We start from the raw sequence: 23,854 nt of genomic DNA, 5'->3' as shown, positions 1-23,854 counted from the left end.
AGATTTAGAAAACAAATTGTGAGGATTAATTTTGAAATATGTAAAGTGCGATGTTGATAGTACAGTATGAAAATGTGGCTCAATATATACAGGAACAACTATTTTAATGTATGGCTTTGTACAGTCTTGTGTAAAGTTACTCTATTCGGCATGTAAAATTAGATTGACTTAGAAATTATTAAGAGTATATTATTAGTCGTCTTAGGTAAGTTTTAATTGCAATGCTCTATTTATCATGTCTGATTGTCTTGTATTATTTACCATAGCCAAGATTTCTTCTTTCATGATGATATTCAACATCCATATTTTTGGTGCTTCACTTAGTTATTGTTGTACATACAGTAAATTCAAGACTACTGGTGTTACTATATAAATATTTTGAAACACAATTTATCATCCTTGTACATGGCAAATAATTTATTACAAGTGTATTTTCTCACAGTTAATATAAAATTGTTTTACTGTACACAGAATAAAGCAACATTGAAGCAGTTAGGTATTACAATATATATCACTGCAATTNCTATTTATTATCAAAATATTAAATATATGGATTTATAGTTACTGTAGTTTATACCAATGTAAAGAATAGGGAAGAACAAGTTACATTTATATACTGTATTAGCTTAAAATTTTAAAATATGAGACGAGAGTGGGGAAGATACAAAAAACATTGTACTGTAGTTAACAACAAAATGTTCTTGAAATCAACTTTGCTGGCCTATCCGCATCAATAACAACAATTTCAATTACAGACTAGGTCTGGAAGGTTACACACAATTGACTGGTCCAGATATATAAAAGCTCTAGGCCTATGCGGACAAAATTTCCTTTTATGAGTGATGAAATTGTCAAAAAAACAGAGCACAGTTGTCACATGAATTGTCAAGAATGAATCTATTACATAAGATCTGTTGCATTAATTAGGATGGACTTATCAGGTATCTTCCATAACAATTTATAAACTAGATTTGAACTCGTCACTGATGACGAGTTTGGTGATCCACCGAACTTTGACCCTCAGGAAGCGCGAGTGGTGCGTGTTGAAATGTTTTTAAATGCTCAAAAATGGTCTAAAATATGCTCTAGTTAGTTTATTAAAAAGTGTAATATTAAGCAATTTAAAAGATTTACGCGTGCATACACGGACGTCTTGACGCCTGTGCACGTTAATGGCACAAACCGTTTACTCGTGGCCCAGGATTTATCTCAGCTTAGCAAATGTCTTAAGTCAGAAAAGTTCAGATGTCAGTAATAAATATCTCTTAAGCTGATTTATTACCCAATCTTAGCAAAATATTGGCTTAAATATCGTCTTAGATGGTGCCCGTGTACAATTTTCTAAATTTAAGAAATTTTTAAGCTAAGCAATATTGATAAATTTGACTTAAGCAAAAAAATGTTCTTAAGACGAATTTAAGCTGAATTCTAGTTTGATAAATGTGGCCCCTGTTTATGAATACTGTTACGGCCAAACGTATCGTTTTATTTAATTGTTGGATAATAGAATGAACCGCTAGGTGGCGGTTGCGGCAGTCAGCCATGGTAACATCAAGTAGTAAGCCCTGTACTATCGTAGTACTGAACTGTATTTCATCACAAATCATACTTCTTTCCTCATCTACAAGATCATACTAGATTTGAACTCGTCACTGAGGACGACTTAGGTGATCCGCCGCACTTTGACCCACGAGGAAGTGTGCACGGTGCGGATTGACCAATAATTAAATGCTTGAAAATGGTAAAATACGCTAATTTAGTTAGTTAAAAAAGAATTTGGAGCATTTTAAAAGATTTACTCATGCGTACGCGCACGTCATGCATCTTAATGTCACTGTTGTCTCCTGATATGAAATATATATGTATTCATTGACAAACGGCTGTTGGTGAAGGAGTAATTATCATTCATAGTATTTAACATATATATAAATTCATTTTTTTGATTCAGATGGCAATATGGTGACGTCACAATATCCGATCAGCTATTATGATATATAAAATCATATCTACAACTCATGTGCTTTTAGAATATGTAATAAAAATTTGGGGTCACCTTTCATCCTAAGGAGCTATTAAACTGATTGAAAATAGGCATGATACTAAGCACATTTTAATTTTGGTGCACGCGTACGCGCGCGTTATGATGAGTGCACAGGAAATTAAGGTACGTAACATTTAAGCATGACCTGAAGTTTATGCCCACTAAATATCATTCAGAAATCACAGCTAGTTAAGGTGATTATTGGGTCATTAAATGTTTGAGGAAAGAAAGATAAGGGGGTCATCAAAAACCTATATTTTGACCATGATGACGTCATCAAAATGCAAAAAGAAGTCATTTATATCATTTCATCAGACCAACAGTGAATCATCGCCACTAACAGGCTGGTAAAATATACAAAATTTAAATATATCAAATATATAGACGAAAGAGTACAAAAATCTCACCTATTCAAATGATTAATAATAATAGAACGAAATATAGACAAACTATTGTGAAAAATGTCAATATTAGAGGTTAAAATAAGAGAATTATATTGAAGAGAAAGTCTAGAAATAAAACTACGTTTACAGACATCAACTCTACAAAAGGGGACATTAAAGGTAGGACAGGAACGAAGACTTCTAGAATTAACATGCAAACATTCATATATATATATTCATATATATAGAGAATTGCCTCAGCTATAACATACTCAAAGTTGGAAGACGATCGACCAAGAATAAGCGAGATACGCTCAAATGCGCATTTTTTAAAATTATGTCATCGATAAAATTCAGTTTGTTGAATTCAGATGGCAATATGATGACGTCACAATGTCCGATCGGCCATTATGAGCTAGAAAATCATATTTACAACTCATGTGCTTTCAGAATATGTAATAAAAATTGGGGGTCACCTTTCATCCTAAAGAGCTGTAACTGTTTAAAATCAGGCCTGATTTTAGTAAAATTTCACTGTATATCGCCACAAATGCGCACAAAGTTCACTATGTTTGATGCGTGCGTACGGCATTGTTATTGACCATAAGGTGATTGAAAAGATCGGAAACTTGTAAAAACAATGTCAGGAACCCAAAATGTGACAAAAAAATTAATTTCTAGCTTCTGATATGATCGATAATGTAAAAACGCAAAATTGCGCATAGCTGACGTCACGCATGACTGGTCACCTTGAAAACCTTACCATGTCTATTCCAGGCGAAGCCAAAACGATTGATGAAGCGATCTTGTGCGTACCTCGTAGTGATTTTGAGATATCGTGCGAACAAAAAAGGAGAGAAAGAAAAAAAAAGATGATGATGGTGATCCTGACAATAACAAGAGGTGATCCGCTCGAGAAGCGGATCACCAATTATTAGATCCATGGAACTATCTAGGATTAATGAAGTAATAAATTCTATTCAAAATAATTAGGTCGCGGCTATGTTACACCACTTTGCAATGCATTTCAATATGGGCTTTTCACAGTGATGGTTAATTAGTATATATATATATTTTCAACAAAACTTATTATTGATAATTAGTGCCAGAATGATTAATTCCTTATAAAGGTATTGTAATATCAATACTAACTAGATTTGAACTCGTCACTGAGGACGAGTTAGGTGATCCGCCGCACTTTGACCCACAAGGAAGTGTGCACAGTGCGGATTGACCAATATTTAAATGCTGAAAATTTCTAAATACGCTAATTTAGTTTGTTAAAAAAGAATTTGGAGCATTTTAAAAGAATACTCATGTGTACGCGCACGTCATGACGCACGTGCACATCTTAATGTCACTGTTGTCTCCTGATATGAAATATATATGTATCAACTTTCATTGACAAACGCCTGTTGATGAAGGAGTGATTATCATTCATAGTATTTATCATATAAAAATTCAGTTTTTTGAATTCAGATGGGAATATATGGTGACGTCACAATATCCGATCAGCTATTATGATATATTAAATCATATCTACAACTCATGTGCTTTTAGAATATGTAATAAAAATTGGGGGTCACCTTTCATCCTAAGGAGCTATAACTGATTGAAAATAGGCATGATATTAAGCACATTTCAGATTTGACGCACGCATCTTTCTTTCCTCAAATATTTAATGACCCCATAATCACCTTAACCAGTCATGATTTCTGAATGATATTTAGTAGGCATAAACTTCAGGTCATGGTTAAATGTAATGTACCTTAATTTCGAATGTTTCGCGCGTTATAACGCACACGTACGTGTGCGTCAAAATTAAAATGTGCTTAATATCATGCCTTTTTTTAATCAGTTATAGCTCCTTAGGATGAAAGGTGATCCCAATTTTTATTACATATTCTAAAAGCACATGAGTTGTAGATATGATTTTATATATCATAATAGCTGATCGGACATTGTGACGTCACCATATTGCCATCTGAATTCAAAAAACTGAATTTTTATATATGATAAATACTATGAATGATCATTACTCCTTCACCAACAGGCGTTTGTCAATGAAAGTTGATACATATATATCTCATATCAGGAGACAACAGCGACATTAAGATGCGCATGTGCGTCCTGACGTGCACATACGCATGAGTAAATCTTTTAAAATGTTTTTTTTTTTTTTTAACTAACTAAACTAGATTTGAACTCGTCACTGTGCGTGGACGAGTTAGGTGATCTGCCGCACTTTGACCCTGACGAAAAACGCGCGGTTCTGATTGAAAAGTATAATATTCTAAAACATGCTCTTTTTAAAGAGTAATTTTGAGCATTTTAAAAGGAATTTTAAAGAAAAAGTAATTTTGAACATTTTAAGGACTTTCGAATGTGTACACATACGTCTTAACGTCCGTGCGCACGGTAGTATTAATACAGTGTCAGAAACCCAACATGTGTAACCGAAACGTAATTACCAGCTTCAGTACGTGCTGTGGGCGTTGAAATGAGCGTACGGCGCGTAAATTTTGGAAAGTTTTGGAATATTCAAAATGACCTGAAACGTGCTTTAAATTATCTGAAAAGTGATATTAACAATTTTTAAATGTTAACGAACAAGTACGAATACCTTATACGACGTGCCTGACGACGGTAATGGCACATGAATTTAAACCTTGTCAAGTTTAATTTAAAACCCCCTGTTGGTTGGTAATGCCACACGAATTTTGCCTTTACAGTATAAGAACTATCGGTCTGATAGTGTCGAAATACTGTCTGCCGTCCTCTATTTTCAATGTGTTTATATATTTTAAGGAAGAAAGATGAAAAGGCTCCAAAATAGCATTCTTTTTGACCATGATGACGACATCAAAATAAAAAATAAAGGGACACGTCCGAAAGAGAATTGATTTAGCTATAACATACTCACAGGTGGGAGACAATCAATCAAGATAAGCGAGTACGTTCAAAGGAGTATATAAAGTAATAACGAAATAAATAAAATTTCAATTTTTTCTTAATTCAAATGGTAATATGATGACGTCACATTGTCCGATCAGCCAACATGATCTATAAAATCGTATCTACAACTCATGTGCTTTCAAAATATGTAATAAAAATTGGGGGTCACCTTTCATCCTATGGAGCTATAAGTGATTAAAAATATTCATGGTTTTATGCATACGTAAATGTTGACGCACACGTACGCGCATGTTAAGTCGCGCGAACGGAAAATTAGGGTACATAACATTCAACCTTGACCTGAAGATTATGCTCACTTAATATGATTCAGAAATGACGAATGGTTAAGATGATATGGGCTCATCAACGTTTTAAAGAAAGAGAAATGAGGGGGTCAGAAAAAACAATTTTTTTGACCATGATGACGTCATTAAAATGTAAAAAGATGTCGAATATATGAAAGAGAATTGTCTCAGCTATAACATACTCAAAGTTGGAAGACGATCGACCAAGGATAAGCGAGATACGCTCAAATGCGGATTTTTTCTAAAATGACGTCATAGCTATAATTCACTTTCTTTGAATTCAGATGCCAATATGATGATGTCACAATGTCCGATCAGCCATTATGAAGTCAAAAATCGTATCTACAACTCATGCGCTTTCAGAATATGTAATAAAAATTGGGGGTCACCTTTCAACCTAAGGAGCTATAACTGATTAAAAATAGGTCTGATTTTAGCATAATTTCACTGTATAGCGGCACAAATACGCACAAAGATACCTATGTTTGATGCGCACGTACGGCATTGCTATTGGCCAAAAGATAACCGAAAAGAATGCAAATTTGTGAAAACAATGGCAGGAACCCAAAACGTGTAAACTAACGTAATTTCTAGCTTTCGTACGTGCTGCGCACATAAAAATGCGCACGCGTAGTGGAAAATTTTTGAAATGCTCAAAATGGCCAAAAACGTGCTCTAATTTGGTCAAAAAGTGATTTTGAGCATTTTAAAAATTTGACGCGTTAATGAGCGCACGCGTAAAATTAGGGTACTGTACATTCAACATTAACCCGAAGTTAATGCTCACTTAATACGATTCCGAAATGGCAATTGGTTAGGCTGATATGATCGATAATGTAAAAACGCAAAATTGCGCGTAGATGACGTCACGCATGACTGAACGCGTTGAAAAGCTTACCATGACTATTCCAGACCAAGCCAAATGTTCGCTGACAGCGATTGTGCGTAAACTCGTGGCATTTTTTGAGATATCGTGCGAACAGAAAAGGGGAAGAAAGAAAGAAGAATAAGAAAGTTGAAGATGATTCCGTACAATAACAATAGGTGATCCGCTAACGTTAGCGGATCACCAATTAGCGTATTTTGCCATTATCAGCATTTAAATATTGTTCAATCCATACTGCGCACACTTTCTCGTGGGTCAAAGTGCGGCGGATCACCTAACTCGTCCTCTGTGACGAGTTCAAATCTAGTTTTATTCTTCTCCCCTTTTCTGTTCGCACGATATCTCAAGAAATGCCACGAGTTACGCACAATCGCTGTCAACGAACACTTGGCTTGGTCTGGAATAGTCATGGTAAGCTTTTCAGCCCGCTCAGTCATGTGTGATGTCAACTACGCGCAATTTTGCATTTTTACATTATCGATCATATCAGCCTAACCAATTGCCATTCACCTTAATTTTATGCGTGCGCTTCATTACGCGCGCGTACACGTGCGTCAAATTTTTAAAATGCTCAAAATCACTTTTTGACTAAATTAGAGCACGTTTCAGGCCATTTTGAGCATTTCGAAATTGTTTGAAATTTTCCACTACGCGCGTGCATTTTTACGCGCGTGCATTTTTACGCGCGCAGCACATACGGAAGCTGGACATTATGTTTTTCACATAGTTTGGGTTCCTGACATTGTTTTCACAAATTTCCATTCTTTTTGGTCATCTTAATGCCAATAGCAATGCCGTACGTGCGCATCAAATATAGGTATCTTTGCGCAGATTTGTGCCGATATACAGTGAAAATATGCTAAAATCAGGCCTATTTTTAATCAGTTATAGCTCCTTAGGATGAAAGGTGACCCCCAATTTTTATTACATATTCTGAAAGCACATAAGTTGTAAATATGATTTTATAGATCATAATGGCTGATCGGACATTGTGACGGCATCATATTGGCATCTGAATTCAAAGAAAGTGAATTATAGCTATGACGTCATTTTTGAAAATACGCATTTAAGTGTATCTCGCTTATCCTTGATCGATCGTCTTCCAACTTTGAGTATATTATAGCTGAGACAGTTCTCTTTCATATATTTGACTTCTTTTTACATTTTGATGATGTCATCATGATAAAAAAAAATGTTTTTTCTGACCCCCCCACATCTTTCTTTCCTCAAAACTTTGATGAGCCCATATCATCTTAACCATTCGTCATTTCTGAATCACATTAAGTGAGCATAATCTTCAGGTCAAGGTTGAATGTCAGGTACCTTAATTTTTCGTTCGCGCAACTTAACGTGCTCGTACGCGTGCGTCAACAATTATGTATACTTAAAGTTATGCCAACTTTTAATCAGTTATAGCTCCTTAGGATGAAAGGTAACCCCTAATTTTTATTACATATTCTGAAAGCACATGAATTGTAGATATGATTTTATAGATCATTATGGCTGATCGGACATTGTGACGTCATCATATTGCTATCTAATTTTTAAAAAACGGATTTTATTTATGACGTCATTATTTTTCAATTTATTTGAACGTATCTTGCTTATTCTTGATCGATTGTCTTCCACCTGTGAGTATGTTATAGCTAAGACAATTCTCTTTCGGAAGTGTCCCTTTATTTTTCATTTGATGACATCATCATGGTCATCATGGTCATCATTTCCACGCCCACAGCACGTACTGAAGCTGGAAATTACGTTTCGGTTAAATGTTTTGGGTTTGTGACACTGTATTAATATCAGTACCGTGCGTACGGACGTTAAGACATATGTGTACACATTCGTAAGTCATTAAAATGCTCAAAATGACTCTTTTTAAAAACTAAATAGAGCATGTTTAGCATATAATAATTTTCAATCAGCACGGCGCGTGCTTCGTGAGGGTCAAAGTACGGCGGATCACCAAACTCGTCCTCATTGACGATTTCAAATCTAGTTGAAAGATTGATTCTTCAATAATTCGACTTATTATATTATTATTGAATATTTTCGCCAGTCCTAATTTTTCAATTTTCCACTCGCGACGACCATTCTCATCAGTTGGCTGTGTCGTTACCAGCTCGTTACGGTTGAGTGAATCAGCTGACTCCCTGTCTAGTGCAAATTTCCGAAATAAAAACTGGGGCAAATCGTTATTTTACACATAATTGAGACATTTTCATAAGTGAAAACCCATATAAATGAAAAGAACGGCCAAATTTACATTAGAATATCTAAAGTTTGACACGATTTTTTATGGGGTTACCGAATGCAAGCCTTTGAAAGTCAGTACATTTTAGGAAATTCCCTATCTTATATCACTAGCTCAAAATCCTGTAGCACCAGTTTTTTTTTTGGGACCCAGTTCACGAGTCTCGTTTTCGAATACCGCGCTCCAAAATCGAGTGCCGTCACCGTCATTGTGGTCGCCCATCCCTCTATTTTAAATTAAAAATCAATCGTTTCATCCTCGCACCCCCCTTTAAGCCAGAGGCTATGCCATATGCAGTAAATACCCCAGGAGAATACCCATACCACTCCTCCTACCAAAGGTCAAAGAGAACTTGCTAGAATGCAAGAGTTGGGAATAAGATGACTGTGAATATAAATCAGGGTGATCTGGGTTCAAATTTAGAGGGTGGGGGGGGGGTTTCAACATTTTCCCCAAAAACCCCAAAAAGGAAGGGGGTCCAGGGGTCCTCCCTTTGGAAAAATTTTGATTCCTAGATGGCGGGAAATGAGCTTTCCTGACTTTTGAGTTATGTGGCTTTTAATGACTTTTAAGTTCTTCAAAATTCAAGGTTTCCCCCTCTTGAAAAAAGTCAAATAAACTTTCTCATTCTTATTACCGTAAATAGGCCTGTTATGTGTGTATACATGCATAAAAAAAAAATTAAATTGATTAGTTGCATACGTATTCTTTTTTCTCTGAATCAATGAACCCGAAAGGGAAAGGAGGTTCGGGTTCTCCCAGGGATAATTTTATTCCTATAGGTGTGTGGGAAATGAGCTTTCCTGACTTCTGAAGTTTTTTTTAATGACTATAAGTTCTCCAAAATTAAAGGTTTTCCCCCCTCTTCAAAAAAACGATTCCCTACTCTTTTCCGAAAGAGTGTACTGCGTTCTTTAACGTGCACATGGGCCATAAATGCACACGGGACATGCGGCTTAGACGTCTCATCTGAAAGACGGTGCGCTATTGTAACTTGTATTTCAGCCCTCCAGCTAAAACACAAGAAGAGGCAGCGAGGGGAATTGAACCAGGAACCTAGAGATCTCCACATTTCAGGGCACACACAGTGGCTACCACCAGATTATCCGACTGAGCTAAGTTGCTCTTTCAAATTACAGTCGTACTGCCTAGAAATCCTTTGCTATCATCACAAGTTTGACCCACGATTAAACTTTTTCAGTTAATGAGCTACTTGAGTTTGGTAATTGTGAAAGCTGCATTACCAGGAGAAACTCAACATATCCCGGGGTTCAAAGTCTGGAAATCAAGATTACCTTCCGCAAGCCAGCAAGAATCTCCCGGAAATAACCCATCTCCCGCAAATTCATAATCAATTATTAATTATTAATTCATAATCAATTATTATAATTATTATAATTATTATTATCAATTGTCTCATGGAAGTCGGTGCCGATGTGTGCAGTAATAAAATTAAATGTGTTAACAAAGCCATCCACTGCCAGCCCGGGCCCCTAAATTTGTACAATTTATTTTAAAAAATGGGGAAATAAGTTATTTTCTAAAATTTATGTTTGAGAGTGTCAGGGGAGCAATAGTCATATTAGTCTTACCTTGGCCCCCACCATAGTGGGGCTGTGGTGGTAGGCCTACCCTACATCTGTGAAAGTCCTTCCCTATTTCAAAATTTCTGGATTAGCCACTGTAGATTTCCCGGAAATGAATTCTTCCAACTTGGGACCTCTGCATTATCAGAATTGAGTGTGCAATGTACAGTACAGTATATATTAGAAATCGGAAATAACAATTATCCCATGACCAAGTAAACAAGCACCTGCAGTAAATTCATTATTCAAAATTATTAAATGAGGTGCAGTAGGCCTATATCTTTAATATTTACACCCTGGCTGCGGGCCAACTGCTGCCCGCCAAATATTTGAATCTGGTCCGCACGAAAAAATACATTTTTCAGCCGATTTTTTAGTACTTAAGAGAATAGTTTTTATGTTAATAGAAACATGACCACCTACTCTGGCATTGTTAAAAGAGTCCAACTTTTGGTGTAAAATATTTTTTTTCTTTTTTTTTTGGTGGGGCGGGGGGGGGGGGGGGGGGGGGCACTGATAGGATTTCTAACTATTGGCTCTGTCAATGGCCAGTGGCCGATCCGGGTACAGTAGCAGGCTTGGGCATGTAATTCTGTTGAGAACACTGTATGGAAAACCTATATAACACTCTGAGAGTGCCATTTTCGGGCATCTAGAGGTGTCTATTTTTAAAATTTGCTCACCTCAGCCCCAACCGAAAGGGACTAAAAGTGGGGCCGATGGAGATAACACTCCCTTAAGGGGTCCAGGGCATTACCCCACAAACTTTTTGTGTTGTAGATGCCCGAAAATAACCTCTGAGGTTTTTTAGACGATCAATCTTTTCTTTTCTTTCTTCTTTTTTCTGTTTTTTACCTTCCAAAAGTGGGGTAGGGTCGGGGCCGGACACAGGACACACCCCTTTCTTTTTTGGATTTTTTTTAAAGCTTTCCTCAACTCAACTCCAACCATGGTTTAGCTGAAAGTGTGGGCCCTTTTAGGGATATTGGACAGGCGCTGACATTGTTATTAACAAACCTACTTGGTACTTTGTAGATTTTTTATTTATTTGTGCTCGGAAAATTACGAGAACCTGGGATGCAATTTTTTTGTTATGACCCACCCTTTCTACTGGTACTTGTATGCTACTGCATTCCCTCATTTTTACAAAACAACAATTGATAAAACCAAAGGATCCACTGATTATACATTAATAAAATATTAGTATGGTGACTCCGAAAAATAACAGACATAGGCCATAGTTTATTCTACGTTTCGTTCTTTATTGGAACATTGTCAAGAATGAATAGTCCAAGTCCAAAATGGTGACCAACTTAACAGAAATCAATACAAGATAAATTTGACTGCGCAGCGTGAAAGGTTTGGTTTCCTAGCCTTGAGGTCTGGGTTTCAATCCCTCGCTGTGCATTTCGCTTGTGTCCTTGAGCAAGACACTTTATCTGCATTGCTTCTCTCCACCCAGGAGTATAAATGGGTAACTGGTGGGGTTGCTTGCTCCTGCGCTGAATACAGCAGCAACACTTAAGCATGTGGATCCAATGACCAGGGACAGAAGCGCTTCGTATCTGCAAAGAAAGGTGCTATATAAATCGTCGCTCACATCACAAACTAACACAATCAAATTAGATTGTGTTAGTTCGTGAAATCACAAAAGCGCGTCAAAATACGCGGAGTTGTTGTTACAGACTTTTTAATAATAAAAAATAATAATTCTTGATTTATATAGCGCCTCACGTTGACACAACCTCGAAGCGCTTGAACATTATTACCCCCGGATCACTGGATCAAGCACATATGCAACACACACTCAAGCCCCATAGGGGAATTCCATAATTTTGCAGCTGTATTCAGCGCAGGCTGTGTTTGAACCTACCAGGTACCCACTTGAGAGACAACCGTAGATAAAGTGCCTTGCCCAAGGACACAAGCGACTTGCACAGTGAGAGTTTCGAACCCCCGACCTCAAGGTTGGGAGTCCAAACCATAACCAATACGTGCTCGTTTTGACACGCTACTCTGATTTCACGAACTAACACAATCTATTTTGATTGTGTTAGTTCGTGATGTGATCGACGAAATATATATATATATGAATGAAGGCATCCAGGACATTTGAATTTATATAATTAAACAGCGACAACACTCTTTCGGCGTCCGATCCTTATTAGAATTAAAATACGAAATTTGTTTGGTTTACCATAGCTTAACAAATTTAACATCCTCAGTGTCTACTCATCTTTTTAATACATTTATGGATAATATAGCTACTTTGCTTACCAATGAAAGGTAAACACATCCAAATTTTCGGCCTATTATCAACATTAACACTGAGATCAGTTACATTATTCTGAATATTTATATTAGAAAGAATACAATGGAAAATATACTTCTGGAAACCATTCCATGACACCAGTTTTTTAATCATGTCAATCTCCTTATCTAATGATGAACAAGGGGAGCATATTCTATTGATAATACAGTCATTACAATTAAGTAAAAAGAATTTGTGGGAGAAGGGTTATTTTCCAAAAGATTCTTGCTTGCTCGTGGGAGTGCAGGAGACCTTTCTGATTTCCGGGAGACTCCCGCGAAGTTCAGGAGACTTGGGACCCCTGTATTTTACTAAAATTAATTATAATTGCCAAATGTTATTTATTATACTGTATGAATAATCTGGACTACTGCCATTGTACATTACAGTTTGAGTATTGATAAAATTGTTAGTCTCACTATTAATTTTAAGAACCAGATGAAGTTTATTGATCATTTACAATAGAATAGGGACAAGAGAATGTGTCAGAAATGAATATTGCAACATAATGATTTTGCACACACAAAACCAGTGCCTGTCAACCCTGCTTCATTAGTTTTAGTTTTAGCTTGAGTCTTTTAATATTGTTGTTGCTGTTGTTATTGCTGCTGCTGTATTGAAATTGATTTTTATATCAAAGAATTCATTAAAGTAAATATTTTTTATAATGCTGTAAATGGTTTTTTTTTTTCTTTTTTGACAGAAAATGAATTCCCTAAGATTATTTTACACCATCATTATGTGTAAGTTTGAAATTTGATGTGTTGTTATGCATGTAGTACGTTGCTCTCACTGGAACTCCAAACTTTCGGTGCTATTACAACATCTTCACTAATATTGCCATATTTGAAAATATGATAATTGCCTCAAATTCCAGAGTAAATATGGATTTAAAAAAATACAGTATATATTTTTCTTTATATCTTACACCATCTTTAAAATAAATTTTCAGTAACTTGAAATAAAAGATTAAATTGGTTTACTATTTAATAACTAAATTATCATCATAACACCATCAAAGATGCCTAACAAAATGTTGTTTGCCCTCATCATTATTTATTTTTTTTAAATGCCAAATAAAGAAAAATACATGCTATTGCCGATACATTTTGGCAGCACTGTTTGCTTGGTGAAATTGGTGAGACTTCCCAGTTGCGTCAGGGAAAGCTATGCAGTGTAACAATTGCATTGAAATAGTGTAGCAATTTTATGGAACTAGATTTCAGTCACATTTTTATAGCTTTTTGGTGATTATACAAATGAGAATAAAACATGTTTGTCTTCCACTATTTATTTGAAAATACACAGGTTTTAAAGAATTAAATTAAGTTAATTATCATCTTATATCAACAATAGTACTACACATAAAAAATATAATAACAATATTTTTAAACCTTACACTGATATACATTTAAAAACATTTTCATAAAATGAATTCATATTATTGGGTGTTTATAGTAACAGTTCATTTGTAATTTGTTTGTCTTTCTCTGTAGTTGTGGCAGTCAAAGAAGTAGAGTGTGAGGTGAAAACAATATATTTTTGTCCTGAACAGAGTGCAACAATATATTGCAATGTTACCAGTGATTTCACCAAATTATATTGGAAAAACTCTACAGATTATGTTGTAGCATCACAGACTGTTAATAATTGCAAAATTACCAAAAAAAGTCCAAATAAAACATACTCCTCATCTGACCGATTTGAAGTCCAAGGATTATCATTGAAAATAGCATTTCCAAAGGATGGTGAACAATTCTATTGTGATGTTGTATCGAGGAAAAAAGAAATAAAACAGCATTTTACTCTAGACGAGTACAGTAAGTGGTATCCTTAATAAGTATGCCAGGTAATATTTCACACCAAATTCGCATTCTGTAGAATGTTCTATTAAACATTATGTCTAATAAAAATACATAAATAGTAAAAAAAAGTATATCCTTGCCGAGCCACTAGGGCCTATAGTAGCCGTAGCTTATCCCCAGTTTCTGTAGGGTGAAGCGGATGAGAGTGAAGCAGCCAGGTATGCTGAAGCAATGTAGATAAATTGCCTTGACACAAGCAAATTGCACAGCAAAGGATTGAAACACCAGCCTCGAGGTTGTGAACCAGATAGAAATGATTTAGCAACTAACCATGTGTTAGTATTGTCTAACTGTGCTCTGGCATATTTTTTTCCAATATTTAGGTGAACCTTATCCTGATGATGTGTGCAGTTCACCAAAAGACACTAACAAAACAAAAAGCAGGCAGTTAAGAAGCGGTGGAACCAACAAAATTACCCGGGAAATCAATGGTAATGATGATGATTGAAAAACTTATCAGTTTTTTTTATTTTATTTTATTTGAATTCCAAAATAAGCAATTTTGGTTTTATTTAAATGGAAATTCAGGTAATGATCATGTAAATGCTATTCAAATAAGTAGCCAATTTACTGACAATACTCAAAGTGATGATGACGAGGACTGTGTTGATTATGATGATATTATCACAAAATGATATTTTATTTTCTTATAATTTAGAAACAAACTTTGTATGCATAAATGGAAGAACTGTTTTAAAATGTGATAACGGGCAACACGATAGGCCTATCGCAGAGTACTGGGAAGATAGATATGGCAAATTGATTGTGTCTAATGTGGATGGGAGACTATCAAATACGTCCGATGCCAGATATGTATTTAACCATATGAATTCCACATTGTTAGTCCAAAATCTATCAGAATGGGATCATCTATTTGTTTGCAAAACTGTCTACAAAAATGAAGATATCATAAAATGTTTCAATTTACAGGAATATGGTAATTATAGTCTTTGTTGTAATTACAGTTTTTTAAAGTAGGACCAAGATGTAACAACAATGACAAAATGCCAGGATAACCCATAAAGCTGAAAACAGCTGAATTTCAATGGGGTTCTATAAACAAGCAATTAAGAATTAAAATTAAAAGTGTACAATAATAACAATCATGGTTGATGCACATTTCCAAGGTGAAAGCTTATCACACGTTTAAACTCATTTAATTCGACATGTGCTCTTGGGGGAAGGTCCAGAATAAACCTTACAATCTTATTTAGAGTTACTTGTAGTTTATTTTTTAGAAATGCACTTACTAACATACCAGGCAGACACAACATAGTCGAAATTACATTGGATTAAGACAGAGCAAAATAAATCCAGGGGATCATTGCACTAATCATAGGGCTAAATTTCTAAATTATATTTTTCTTATAGGTACACCAAAAGACAGCTTTTTTGAGGGATTTGAAAACAATAAATGTGAAGTAGATGCAAATGAAAATGGCCAGGTCATTGTACCATTCACGGTGGCTTGTTTCAGTCCAGTGAATGCAGTAACTGTAGTTTGTGAACTGAATGGAGAGTGTAATGATACAAACCCGCAGTATAATGTAACCGATGACGGGAAATTTAATTCACAAATTTGTATAGATAGGAAAATCGAAGTGAATAAAAATTTGACATGCACATTGACTGGTCCTGCTATGTGTAACCATTCTCAAGAATTTGTTTGTCACTTCAAGTTCAAGGAAAACAGTTCAAGCAGTATCAGAAATTTAGGTAAAAACATTTTTTTCTTCAGTGGCTTAACGATGAGTCTTAGGGCCTGTGGAGCAACAAGTTTTTGGGGCCCATAAAGCCGCACGCAATTCTATAAAGAACGCAACGTGACAACACGTTGAGTCATTTTTAATGAACATCAGCAAAGATAATAAATAGCTATTTATGTTCTTTGCATTCGGTAGACTGCCACCGACAATCAACAAATGACGTTGCATTGTCTATCGCTCACAGAGAGCAGAGTTACATTCCTTGCCAGTGCAATGAGCGCTTGGCTTAAGTCTATAAGAATTTGAGTGAATCCCTTGCCTACCTTTAAACATTTTCAAATATTAGGGCTGAAACAAAGTCAATACCATTCAAAATACCTTTATCTCGTATTATTATGTGACTGTTAAACCATATAATCAAATTTTCTTTTCACACACACCATTTTAATATTTTTGTCTATCCTACCTGCTTACATTTTGGCCGTATTCGGCTGGTCATTCTTTGTTAAACTACGGCCACCTGTGCAATCGTAAAAATGTACAAATGTACACTATTATTATTAACTGTAGAAGTTTCAACTTCTAACTAAGGAATTTAAAAGTGAGATATGAGTATTTACATTTTTGATGCCAGCAATTGACGAGTTTGATATCCTATTAGCTTTAAAATAATATGTTTAATATATTCATTCAAATTAAGCTTTGAGTCAATAATTATACCAAGATCACAATGAGAAATTATAAACAAAAAATATGATTACTAATAATATTTATATTATTTAAGGAAGTAAAATTTTGTTCTTATTAACACAAATATTTAAAACTTAACATTTGACTTTAAGCCAAGTTCCATGTGCCAAGTATAAAAGGTGTTAATCGTGCATATGAGATTCAAATCATCAAAATAGAGCACAATTTTTATTTTTGCCATTATTGTAGTTGTAGCCATTGTTTTATTGCTATTGTTATTATTTTTATTACTATTTTTATTATTTATTTATTACTATTTTTCATATTATTGTTTTGATTATACATTTAAATACCCTGTATTTAAGTGTATTATATTTTCTTTAATTTCAGTTATTGCTATTTTGTGTCCTATTGTGGGTCTTCTTGTGATTGTATTTGTGTACTTACGTTGTTGTCAAAAAGGTAAGTCGAATTAAACCTACTGTATCAAGCCGGCTGTCTCGAAAACAGAGACCCACCGAGAGTCTCTGTTTTTGAATGCCGGATCTCTCTTTTTGAAAATACCTGGATCTCTGTTTTCAAATGCATGGGTCTCTGTTTTCATAATTGATACTTGACAATCTTTATGAAATGCATTATTACAACAGCTTGTAATTTTTTATAGAGTTCTTAATTTTAAGCCAAGTAATTATTATTATTATTGTTGTTGTTGTTGTTGCTGTTGCTGTTGTTGACGACGATGTTGACCTTGACCATTAACATTTTTCCCAACCTGGTTAGGGATCAATAAGTATTTATGATCACATACTACACTATATACGACGTATCAATTTTACACCAAAAAATAAATGGCTAACACTGCTGGGGCGGATGCAGGATTTGGTTGTAGGCGGTGCATGAGAGTCGACAATAGACCTCAGCCCCACCATAGTTGGGGCTGAGGTGCAAAAAAATGTGATATATAGACCTCTGCATGCCCGGAAATTTCACTCTCGTACCTAAAAAACTTTTAATTAATATCAACAATAAAATCCAACAATTATTTTTCTTAATACTTTAGAGGGTGTGATTGCAGCATCTGCACCCCCATCCCACCTGCATCCACCTCAGTGCAGTACTGTACTGTATTAGTTTTCTCCATGTATAAATATATTTCAATATACAATATCAGCTATCCAGTTATAAATACAAGTTAAAATTAACTGATAAATAGGCCTAAATTATATAAACAAGCCATTATAAAATAAATTTCAATCAACAGCAGATTATGTAATGTTATGTTATTAGATAATAGGACATAAAAGGCAACCGATACAAACATAGGCTTATATACATAAGAATATATATTACCTAAATATATATAATCGTCTTCATATAACTATACAAAATGAAGTGTGCAAAAAAATAAATATAAAAAAATATAAAATAATAGTATATACTCTTTATAATGTTTAGAAAAGGCTGTCCCCTGCAAGTCGAAAGTGGTATCGCAAGCAGCCTATCCTTACCTTATTACCTGTAATTATTATTATCAACATAGGCAGTTCACACACTGCGCGAGAGGGCCTGGCTAGCATGATATGAAAAAGCATTACAATTATGTAATGTAAAATACGCTAGCTACTCCTTCTTCCTCTATCTATATTCTTTGATGAGACTCCATGGCCATTGTTAATGTTAGGTGACACTCATGACTGGGCATGTATAGAAAAATCAAGTGAAACCGAGTTATAGGCTCTGTATACTCCATGTCCGGTCGATAGAATTTGCAGTATAGGCTACCTTGCGAGTGTAATTTTATGATTTTTTAGTGGGACTCTGGTTTCGAGGTCTCTGTTTTCGTATTGCTAGGTCTCTATATATTAGTATTGATTATGAAAACAGAGACCCAGGTACTCTAAAACAGAGACCCGGCATTCAAAAACAGACCCTAGGTGGGTCTGTGTTCTCGAGTGGGTCTCCAGTCACGGGTCTCTGTTTCAAGGTCTCTGTTTTCGAGACACCCATATTAAGCCTACATAATGTGTATGTGGGAAATTTGAAAAGATAAAGTAGGACCCAATTCTAAGACTGGTTTCACAATAATCAGATAAGCATGCTTATATTGTGTAAATGGATTGTGACTGGAATTTAGGGTGGTGTGGTGAGTGTAGAAGTACATAGGCCTATTATGAACCATAAACAGAAACAAACTCACTCTTCCCGGGGCTCCCGCAGCGTCTCCGAGTTTGTTTGCTTTGCAGCACTGGCTTGGCGAGGCAGAGACTTCCGGGTATGTATATATACAGGCCTATTGCAGATTATCACTTTTTTTTAATACAATTACATTATTTTTCAGAGGAAGAGGAACATAGCAAATCACAAGTTAAGATGCCATCTGAGATTCCCCCCATCCAATACATCACAAGCTCCGACCAAGTAACAATAACTGCACCTCAGGAGGTCACTTAATTGAGGCATGTCGTGGTGAAATGGTTAAGTTGTCGCACAGACCAGTACTGAGTAAATGAGCTATAAAAAATGGGAGCTCAAAAAATTTCCTGAAAATCCAAATTTGTTTTCCACTATTATGGATCAACAGTTTAATGTCTTATTAATCATGTCCCAAAGTATTAGTTCTGGAAAAGTTCATCAAATTGTTTATTTAACGTTATTTTGATATTTAATTGTATTTAACAATGCACAAATAACTTCAGAAGGCAATACTGTACTCAAAATTATGTTTATCTTGGCTATAAGAGTGCTGTACATTCACTTACCAATAACTTGGGCTTGAAATTTCCAATTTTAATGAATGACCCCCCGTTTTAAAGATTCCTCTTTTGTCTTTCATCTTTTGTGATCTGTTGGGCTTTGTCCCCTCCCTTGTCGTTATTTTAAGGACGTGACCCTAGAGAGTTTCATTTATATTTTCCTTTTATTATTTTTGTAACATGTTCTTGTTGGTTCTGAATAAAACTGATTATATATATATACTCAGGTATCTTAAAATATGGATATTTTAGAGGAGTCTTGAATTGGTGGGTGCATTGTACTATCTTCACTCCTTTAATCCCGACATGTCTTCAACATGGGGATTTCTAATTGTCAACATGGTCTTGTCAAATTGATCCTGCATAACTTCTCCTTGGCTGTGTTCTCCACCACAGGACACAGAATCTTGATGAGAGGGAACCAGCTCCTCATATTGATGTCATTTTCATTGATTGGAGAGGTGTATTTTATCTAATTTGATATGCTTCTTTCTAAAATGTGCAATTCAATGCTATTAACTTTTCGTTTTATATTTAATCTAACTTTTAGTAGATTTTTAACTGTTAACTTAATTCAATCTTATATATATTTTATCTACACTTTTTAATGTTTTAAAACCATTAAAAAGTAATCGTTTAATGTGCAATGTATAAATGCCAAGGTCAACTTTTTAATTATGATGCAATATATTATTACTATTACTAAAACTCTATACGGCTATGTTTGCTCTATGCTCTATGTTATAATGTAACAATACCTTAGAATAACTCTGTACAATATTTATATTCTTCTAACTTTTATGAGCTTTGTCAGTTGTGGAGACTGCATACACTTTTTAATGTTACATATTCTTCATCAATACCTCCACACCAAAGTTCATCGTCGTAATTTTGTTACCGTCAATCCCGCGTTTCCGATCTCTGTATTTGTTATGATATCACTAAGATTGATATAATCAAATTTTCTCCATTTCTATCATATTGATAGTGGACTAGAATTACTGTTGTTGGTTTTACTAACATGTTTAAGGGCAAATTTAGACAACACTGGGTTGAAATTTTTCATATTTAGTGTTATTATTGTACTTTGTATACTAGGCTCCTAAGCCTCAACTAGTGGAGTAAATATGCTCAAACAAACTGACACCATTCAAATAATTTAATTCTCGAACTCTAAATAATATGGTAATAAAGAGGGCTTAATTCCCACGTTTGCCATCATTACTATGTTTGCCATTCATCACTACAACTGAAATCAACAATAAATTCACCACAAATAGATGAGATAGTAAAAAATGATTATGTCTGATTCTATTTAATTTGTTATTAATAATAAGCCTGAAAAAATGAAAAGAGAGAAAGTATATATTGTAGTTTAAAATGTCAACTGTTCATAGTAGGGCCTATCAAATAGGGCCTAGGCTTAAATTAAATGACCAATCAGAACGTGTTATTTTTTTTTTCTTGTATTGCATTTTACGAGAAGTACCAATACTGAGTATGATGGTATGGCTACATGATGAATATGTAACATTAAAAAGTGTATGCAGTCTCCACAACCAAGTTCGTCATCGTAATTTTTGTTACCGTCAATCCCACGTTTCCAATCTTTGTATTTGTTATAATATCACTACGATAGAAATAATCAAATTTTCTCCATTTCTATCATATTTACAGTGGACTAGAATTACTGTCGTTGGTTTTACTAACATGTTTACGGGCAAACTTAATTCCCACGTTTGCCATCATCAACTCTGCGGTCCTGATCGCAAGATTCACCATTGTATGTTTATTTACTTATATATTTATTTATTTACTTATTTAATTTTATTTATATTTATTTATTTACTTATTTATTTATATATATCCCTTTCTTTCACTTTTGACAGCGACATATGAGTGCTGTACAACACATTATACGACTATACTCAACTGAGGTTATTCACAGTAACGGAGGATGATGATGATGATGATCATTACTATGTTTGCCATTCATCACTACGACTAAAATCAACAATAAATTCACCACAAAAAGATGAGATAGTAAAAAATTTATTATCTGCTTCTATTTAATTCGTTATTAATAATAAGTTTGTAAAATAAAAAGAGAGAAAGTATATATTGTAGTTGTAAAATGTATGAAACTGTTAGTAGCGCCTATCAAATTGGGCCTATGCCTTAAATTAAACAATCAGAACGTGTTATTTTTGCTTGTATTGCACTTTACGAGAAGTACCAATACTTAGTACGATGGTATAGCTTACACAATATGATATTTGAAACGCGTCTATTTGTTGATAAAACGTGTTTGTTATAAGGAAATATTGTGTAATTATATTATAACCATAGCGCTTTTTTTTTTGTAAGATTTCAGAGATTGTAGTCGCGACAGATATAGATATAGTAAACGTATACTATTTTTACCTGTTTCTATTTAATTAGCTAAGCCCACCGCAGTGCTCTGTTAATTTATTGTTACTCATGACTCATGTGATTGATGTATATAGCAATAGTTTGTAAACCACAAAAAATGTTATGAATATGCACTTTTATTGGACCACAACAAATTTTATCAAAATGTACTTTTAATGTGTCATTACTTTTAGGCAAAAATACAAATCGTAAAAACATTGTATGTCATACAAAAAAAAAAATTGAATTATGTATGAAAGAAAAAATGTGTAAACACACACACACACACAAAATAAAACCTGTTAAAATAAATGTATGAACAAAAAAATTTACAACAAAACATGTAAAATAAATAAATTTGATGTAACAAAAATAAATATTATGTAAAGAAAATAAATTTTATTTAATTGGAATAATTTTTATGTCATACTTAATATACAAATCATCGTAGAATTTACACAAGTAATTACAATAATTTACAATTATATACCGCTTTTTATCCTTACATAGGCCTAAAATTAATTTACTTTACATAAACTTCAGCTTTTCAATTTTATTAGTGTTTAACATTTAGAAGTTTAAAATCATATTTTTTTAAACCAATTGCTTATAAGTGTTATATACTTTATTTCAATTTAATTTGTGATTTTAACATTTTCGATGCATTTTGACAAACTTCAATGTGTTCTGCAATTTAATAAAATAATCATTACATTTGAGAATAAGTCGCTTTAAAATTTTATTAATATGCAATATCTAAAAATTAGAGAAAAAGTTTATCTTTATCTTTTCAAGGGTTTGTTTTATAGTATAGTTTATGTTTAGTTCCAATGTGTCTTACTTTCATGCGCTTGACAATTGTGTAAACCATATATTTCATATCTTTGGAGGAATCAATGTGATATTTATTAATTCACTGATTAGAATTTAACTAAAGTTTATATATTAACTAAAGTTTATATATTACAGTTTTTACAATTCCCTATTTTCGCACTTCAGTCGGAATACGTTCTTCAAAAGCGCTTACATGTGTTTTCTATTATTCTCTTATTGCGATATTCTACATTTATCAACTTGAATGAAAGTCTTCTGATTTTTTACGGGTGTATATGGGATTTTTGTAATCGTATATTTATACCTTCTTTAAATTATTTTGCATTATTTGTTCTATTTTAAGTTTTAATATATATCATAACATTGTGGTTTTGAACTTTTGAAATTTTACAATTTTAACTTTTTTTAAAGTATTTTGGGAGTAACTGCTTCGTAGATTTTTTTACGTTTCGTACATCTTATTATTTTTTTTTTTAATTCTAATTTCTTTTACTTTTAACTTACAGTGACTTTTCTTCTGACTTTATCTTTTTTCGTCTCTGAATTTTAACAGTTTATCTAATTAAAAATGTGCTTGCTTAACATAAAGTTTAATTTTTTCTTTAATTATTCTTAATGTGATTTTGAATTCATGTTTTACATGTTTTTAAATTTGAGTAGGTTTTGCTCTATGGATTTAACTTTTACATGGCTGTCGCTTATAAAAGCTATTTACTTGTAAGTGTTTTCTTTTTTCTTTTTTTTTCTGTTGAAGCATTGTACGTAATTTTGCTTTCCAATGAGTTTTACGTGGTAGTTTTTGTTAAAATATTGCGTTCCTATTTATGTTCATGTAATTTTTATACTTGTGTATGAATTTATGATTTTCTAATAATC

General features: G+C 33.9%; 1 protein-coding gene across 2 annotated transcripts in view; it reads left to right on the top strand.

The window, feature by feature from the left end:
* The window catches only part of LOC117121888, a 24,031-nt gene extending 2,582 nt beyond the window's left edge, over window positions 1–21,449 (top strand). The window contains exons 1-8 of one of the 2 annotated variants that reach the window (XM_033267273.1): window positions 11,398–11,520; window positions 13,422–13,461; window positions 14,215–14,538; window positions 14,907–15,014; window positions 15,242–15,520; window positions 15,955–16,299; window positions 17,370–17,441; window positions 19,318–21,449. In XM_033267273.1, coding sequence (XP_033123164.1) covers window positions 11,485–11,520; window positions 13,422–13,461; window positions 14,215–14,538; window positions 14,907–15,014; window positions 15,242–15,520; window positions 15,955–16,299; window positions 17,370–17,441; window positions 19,318–19,430 — 1,317 coding nt within the window. In that variant the 5' untranslated portion in view covers window positions 11,398–11,484 and the 3' untranslated portion in view covers window positions 19,431–21,449. Of the gene's footprint in view, window positions 1–11,397; window positions 11,521–13,421; window positions 13,462–14,214; window positions 14,539–14,906; window positions 15,015–15,241; window positions 15,521–15,954; window positions 16,300–17,369; window positions 17,442–19,317 lie in introns of those variants that run through there. The other variant, XM_033267274.1, reaches the window with a different exon arrangement.
* The last annotated feature ends 2,405 nt before the right edge of the window (window positions 21,450–23,854 follow it).

Source organism: Anneissia japonica, unplaced genomic scaffold (genome assembly GCF_011630105.1).
Source record: "Anneissia japonica isolate Jap-2015-1 unplaced genomic scaffold, ASM1163010v1 scaffold352_len1594369_cov220, whole genome shotgun sequence".
Lineage (NCBI taxonomy): Eukaryota > Metazoa > Echinodermata > Crinoidea > Comatulida > Comatulidae > Anneissia > Anneissia japonica.
Note: the sequence above shows the minus strand (reverse complement) of the source record. Positions and strands in the feature narration are given on the sequence as shown.